This window comes from Haliotis rubra, unplaced genomic scaffold, assembly GCF_003918875.1.
Source record: "Haliotis rubra isolate DU_JTF1 unplaced genomic scaffold, ASM391887v1 Scf181, whole genome shotgun sequence".
NCBI classification, from domain to species: domain Eukaryota; kingdom Metazoa; phylum Mollusca; class Gastropoda; order Lepetellida; family Haliotidae; genus Haliotis; species Haliotis rubra.
This window is the reverse complement of record NW_025765792.1, coordinates 15,561-22,314: the sequence shown is the minus strand read 5'-3', so window position 1 is coordinate 22,314 and position 6,754 is coordinate 15,561. Positions and strand designations below refer to the sequence as shown.

The following is a 6,754-nucleotide window of genomic DNA, read 5'->3' as shown; positions in this document are numbered from 1 at the left end:
TATGTTGTGTTTCATCACTGTATACGGGGACATCCGTGTCACTTTGCGCTGGAGTAAGTGTTCCGTGTCGGATAAAGCCGTCATACCTTGACTAGTGTGACACTGACATAAGGGCCATCCCATTGCATCCGGGCACTGCGTTAGGCCCGTGCCTGCCACGTGATGACTGAAATGGCAATATCATTCAGGTCCGGTTTTGTTGATGACTGTTAATGGTTTTGTTTGTGTTATTATGACGAAGTATTAAGGCATGCATCACTGATCCTCTTTCTCCTCCTCCATTGATGTTATTGTCTCCTGTCATCATGATGATCGTTCGTCATATGAGCGAAATATTCTCAAGCACGACGTTAAACCCAATTTCACCTCACCTCATGATGATCGTATAATGTTGACAACTGACAAAGTAAGTTGGTTTCACTATTTCACTTTTACTGCAGTGGCACTAATACTACTACTACTACTACTACTACTACTACTACTACTACTACCACTACTACTACTACTAACTACTACTACTACTACTACCACTACTACCACTACTACTACTACTACCACTACTACTACTACTTTCTACTACTACTACCACTACCACTACTACTAACCACTACTACTACGGGTTATTACAACTACTATTCGGTTCGGGTTATACTATTGGTCTTCTGTAACCCATGCTTGTCGCAAGAGGCGACTAATGGGATCGGGTGGTCAGGCTCGCTGACTTGGTTGACACATGTCATCGGTTCCCAATTGCGCAGATCGATGCTCATGCTGTTGATGACTGGATTGTCTGGTCCAGACTCGATTATTTACAGACCGCCGCCATATAGTGGGCTGAGCACTATAAAACTAAACTCACTCACTCACTACTACTACTACCACTACCACCACCACACCACCACTACTAATACTGCTGTTACTACTAATTCTACTCCTACTCATGCTACTACTACTACTACCACCACCACATCTACCACCACTACTACTTTCACTACTACTACTACTACTACTACCACCACCACTACTACTACCACCACCTCTACTACTACTACTACTACTACTACCACCACCACTACTACTACTACTACTACTACTACAGCCACTACTACTACTACCATTATCATTACTAAAACATTTTTCGCGTCGTATCCACCACTAAGCAGTGTTCATGACGCTACATTAATCCAACATGTTATGGCCAAATTCATTCTCAGATTCAAGGGACGTATATATGGAGTAAATGTGTCTGTTTACATTGAGTTAGTGAGTGAGTTTGGTTTTACGCACTTGGTAGTAATACTCCAGCACTGCCATGGCGGGAACACCTGAAGTGGGCTCACATATTACCCCCAACTTTCGATTCGAACAGAGGTAAATAGGGCTGCGCAATATAACCGGTTTACCGGTATTTACCGGTTCAAACATGAAAACAATACGTATTGCGATAAGCTGGTCAAAAACCGGTATTTTGACTTGCATTCGGAAAACTTCGTAACACTCGGAAATCTTCGGATATTTCCGTGTTTCATTTGTGCCAAATATTATTTACATTCTATTTTGTCATGATTAAAGGTTGTTGTTAAAGCTTAATCAAGCATTGTTATTTTGTTATGTTTTTGCTTTATAAATCAAGCATTAACTCGATTGTAAGTAGTTTTATGTTTAAAAATACTTCTTGCAATATATTGCAATACATATCGCAATATATGCTTTCGCAATATGGACATGATGTGGAGAGGCTGTAAATATTACGAGGTCCCGTGTACTTCCAAACGCTACTATTTAAACTAAATATAAAATCACGTGTATTGTCCATGAATAATATGACTGCAATTTACACTGACATACCATGTAGCCGACTTAACATTATCGCAGTGTCGCAAAATAGACGAGCTGCCATTGGATAAGAAACATTACTCTGTTATCATCCAACTATAACACCTCGAAACTAGAACAAAGGTTCCAGTTCGTTGACACCGACTGGACCAAAAGACTTCCTCTAAACCTTATCAGGTACAGTGCTGTTCTTTTCTACATTTTTTTTTATATTTTTTTATTTTTTGTGTGGCGTGCATCCAGGCTCGCTTACTTGGTTGACAAATATCATCGTATCCCAGTTGCTCAGATCGATGCTCATGCTGTTGATCAACTGTCAAGCAGCTGTTAAAGTGTCAGCGAGGGTTAAAAAAAACTGGTTTGAGTCCCCATATTGCTTTTGTCCCGCCGTGATGTTGCTGAAATATTGCTACGTGAATTTCAGCTCACAGGCTCACTTTATTAGCGGCATTAGTTTATAACACATACATTCTTAGAACGTCAAACATGAGCAGCGAAACAAAAGTTATTTTATTTTCTGTGAAAATTTATTTCAAGAAACAAAATCCCCGAGGAAATGTTTGGTCCCTAAATTCAAAAGGCGTCAATGTCAGAGAACGATCAATCTCTTTGGTGTTTTAGACCTTGAGTGAATACTTAGTTTTAATCAAAATGTGACCCGTGATCCGGGTTAGAATTAATCTTCAGCAACCCATGCTTGTCGAAAGAGGCGACTAACGGGATCCGTTGGTCAGGCTCTCTGACTTGGTTGACACATGTCATCGGTTCCCAATTGCGTAGATCGATACTCATGCTGTTGATCACTAGATTGTCTGGTCCAGACTCGATTATTTACACACCACCGCCATGTAGCTGGAATATTGCTGAGTGCGGCAACTATACTCATTCACGCACTAATATGGTTTAACACTGCTTGAAACAGTCTAGCATTATTTTAAATGCACTTTTCTTTTAATAACAACATAGACAGTAAGACTGCTTTGCTTCAATATACTGGGGTTTTATCTAAATAGGGATGTCATAATTTTTTAATATCATACTTTCAGCACGTGAATAAATAAAGTCAGTTGTTTTAATCTATCATGTAATCTTTTCGGAATGTTTAACGGCCTTGAATAAGATAGAAATGACCTGTATTACTACTGGGTAATCAGTGTTGTCCTATATGACGTATGGGAAGCAGTGTTGACCTTCTATTCACTGTGTGGTTAATCTCTCTCTCTCTCTCTCTCTCTCTCTCTCTCTCTCTCTCTCTCTCTCTCTCTCTCTCTCTCTCTCTCTCCTCTCTCTCTCTCTCTCTCTCTCTCTCTCTCTCTCTCTCTCTCTCTCTCTCCCCCTCTCTCTCTCTCTCTTCACTCCTCTCTCTCACAAGCAGGCTGGGAACCTAAGAACTTTAATATATATAGTATATGTTTTACAAACAGTCGCTTCCCATTAAACCTACATGTTTCTGAAAAATTTAGATCATTTGGAATCAGTAATAGTTAAATATACTGTTTAAACATTTCGGACTTGTTTATGGATCATACTGGAATGGAACTCGGATCTACGCCAGTGCAAGTTAGCACTGTAACCACTGTGCCTCCCCAAAATAAAACATAATCACCACGACGCAGCGTATGAATAAAAGTGTATTTTAAATTATTTACCTTTTCATAAAAAACATGATGGTTGCCATTTAGTGAGTGAGTGAGTTTGGGTTTTCCGCTTTAAGCAATATTCCAGCGACATCACGGCGGGGTACATTAGTGCGTTTGGCTCAAATGCGGACCGATGAATTGCAATCTAACTCAAAAACTAATAAACATATAATACTCAATGAAACGCTGATCATAATCAAAACATCAGACCAACTCTGTGATTTGTTTGCAGAATTTATGTCCTAAAATTAAAAAAGTTGTTTAACAAACTATCATTAAAATATTGACACAGTTCACTATTTGTTACGAGGGAGGAGTGCAGAGAAAGGGACAGCCAGGTGTGAGAGAAGCACGTGCACAAGTGCCGACAAAGTTATTGATTCATTAACCTGTGCTGTGCCGTCTCCAACCTTTCTGGTACACCCGGCTGTCCCTTTCTCTGCACTCCTCCCTCGTAACAAATAGTGAACTGTGTCGATATGTTAATGATAGTTTGTTAAACAACTGTTTTATTTTTAGGACATAAATTCTGCAAACACCTCTCAGAGTTGGTCTGACGTTTTCATTATGATCAGTGTTTCATTGAACATTATATGTTTATTAGTTTTCGAGTTAGATTGCAATTCATCGGTCCGCTTTTGAGCCAAACGGACTATAGAAATGCTTTTGAGCCAAACGGGCTATAGAAATGGGCTTCAAACACTGTACCCATGTGGGGAATGGAAGCCAGGTCTTCGGAGTGACTAACGAACTCTTTCACCACCAGGCTACCCCACAGCCCTACACTTTGAGACTTAGAGATTTTCGTTGTCAAAAGTCCGAATAGCTGATATTTTCCACTTTTAATTTCAGAAAGCTGCATAGTAAATGCATCGTAGAATGCATCCCCAATGGACACCCGGTGTCACGTGCGCTCTACTTCTAGTTTTCATGTTGTCACCTGTTCTCGCCGTTAAAAGCAGACAGTCAAATCAGCAAACAGATATATCAAGGGAATTAACACACGAATTGGAAAATGCTGCCCCTGGTTTTAGAAATAGTGGTATCCCAACCCGCTCAGAATACAAAGTTGGACCCGTAACCGTAAATGTTGCCTCTCGCCCCATGGAAATAAAAGTGGAGAATATGCATGGCCGCAATCCCCTTTCAGCCCAACTTGGAATTGATCTGCCAGAATCCCTAGACCTACAAAGTCGTGTCGATGGAATCTCTCTCAGTATTGGGGTTTCTAAAGCTGCAGACCTGAGAATCAGAAACTACCAGTATCGGGACTCCGACTGTGTCGACGTGTCTTGGAAAGCTACTACCTGTGTCACGGAGGTCCTGACTGATTGCTTGGACCTTGGAAAGGGCCACTGGTACGGGGGATCTGAACTCCGAGAACAACTCTGGCCGCTTGAGAAGGTGAGCACGAACATGATGCCCTTCGTCGGGACGGATAGCGACTTCACCGACAACTACGGTCCTGTCCAGGAGCGAATGTTCTTTAGTTCCGAAGGACAAGGGATCTATATTGAAGAAGACATCCCACTGTTTGTAAGCATCAACGCAACCGGGGATAAGAAGTTGTGTCTCCAGGCTAAATATGATGAGTATTGGTATTCCAGTGGTGGTGTCAATCTCCCTGAGCTGAACTACACAGTATGCATGGCTCAGGATGCCAGGGGTATCCATCAGCTCTTGTCAGACCGGTACATCCAGAAGCCAGAAGGAACTCCAAATCCTCTGCTGTTCCATACACCTATCTGGGCAACATGGGCAAAATATAAAGTAAACATCACCCAAGCAAAGGTAATAGATTTTGTCAATGATATCAAGAAGTACAACTTTACAATAAGTCAGATAGGAATTGATGACGATTGGACCCCAAAATATGGGGACTTGGTCTTCAATCCTGAAACGTTCCCAGATCCCAAAAGCATGGTGGATACACTACACAGTCAAAATATTGCCGTGGCTCTTTGGGTCCATCCTTTTGTTAATATTGATACCAAAGCATTTCCATACCTGGCGAGTCAAGGATGGCTGATACCAGATGTTTCTGGGACAAGACCTGCTTTGACAACTTGGTGGAACGGGCCGATGGCGGGTCATATTGACTTCAGCAACCCTGGCGCAGTGAAATGGTATCTAGACGAACTCAACGCCCTGAAGACCAACTATGGAATTGACACCTTTAAATTTGATGCAGGCGATGTAACATATTTGCCACCAATATTCAAAGCAAACCAAACATTTCCCAATCGTAATCACTACACACGACTGTATGCCACTGCGGCTCATAATAGCGACACCACTCAGAATCGGGTAGAAGTCCGCACGGGTTTGAGAACGCAACACCTTCCCATATATGTCAGGGCGTTGGATAAGAATTCAATCTGGACCTTCCAGGAAGGATTTAGGACCATAATAACTAATGTGTTGACTTTCGGACTACTTGGATATCCATTCATTCTGCCGGATTATATTGGAGGCGATAGCTATGGCGTATACCCAGACCCTGAGCTGTTTATCAGATGGGTACAAGCCAACGCTCTCATGTCACTTATGCAGTTCTCACTGGAACCTTGGGCATACAACAACAGCACTGTCATAGAAGTAGCCCAGGAGATGGTTCAACTCCATGCGAAGTATGCGAACAAGATCATAGGTCTGGCTAACGACTCCTTAACCACAGGCTACCCTATCATCAGGCCCCTGTGGTGGATAGCGCCCACAGATGAAGCAGCCCTGACCGTGGATGATCAGTTTCTGCTTGGTGATGATGTATTGGTGGCACCTGTTATGGAACAAGGGGCGACAATGAGAAGAATATATCTTCCTGCCGGTAGATGGCGCGATGAACTAAAGGGACAGACACAAGATGGAGGGAAATGGATCGACTATCCTGTCACCTTACGAGATCTTCCATATTTCACTAAAGTAGCTTGATGTTGACAATTCATCTCGTAATTAACATCGTTTCTCTTGATGGCGATTAAAACAATTGGATCTTTCTTTGTAACAGTTCTATAGTCTGTCAAACTAACAAAGTTTCCCATTTATTAGGATGTCTACTGCTATAGTTGCTTGACTTGTTATCTCCAGACTTGTTCTCGCGTATTCTCGCAGAAAACGCTGGTCTCGGATGTATACTAGGAGGCGTCATCGCAGTATCTAAATGCGCCGCCTGATCATACAGAAATCAAACGAAAAAGACCGCTCTTTGGAGTAAAAATGCCCACTGAGGATATTATGATTATTGATATCTGTATTTAACTGCAAGATATCAGGAACTC

The 6,754-nt window shown here is 41.9% G+C and overlaps 1 protein-coding gene across 1 annotated transcript; it reads left to right on the top strand.

The window, feature by feature from the left end:
• Positions 1-4,580: 4,580 nt before the first annotated feature.
• Positions 4,581-6,407, top strand: LOC124273505 (myogenesis-regulating glycosidase-like). The gene has a single exon (XM_046708769.1). The coding sequence runs from the start codon at positions 4,581-4,583 to the stop codon at positions 6,405-6,407; it is 1,827 nt and encodes a 608-aa protein (XP_046564725.1).
• The last annotated feature ends 347 nt before the right edge of the window (positions 6,408-6,754 follow it).

Excerpts from the sequence above, each read along its gene's own strand:
- LOC124273505 (XM_046708769.1), top strand. The coding sequence starts at position 4,581 with ATGGAAATAAAAGTGGAGAATATGCATGGCCGCAATCCCCTTTCAGCC.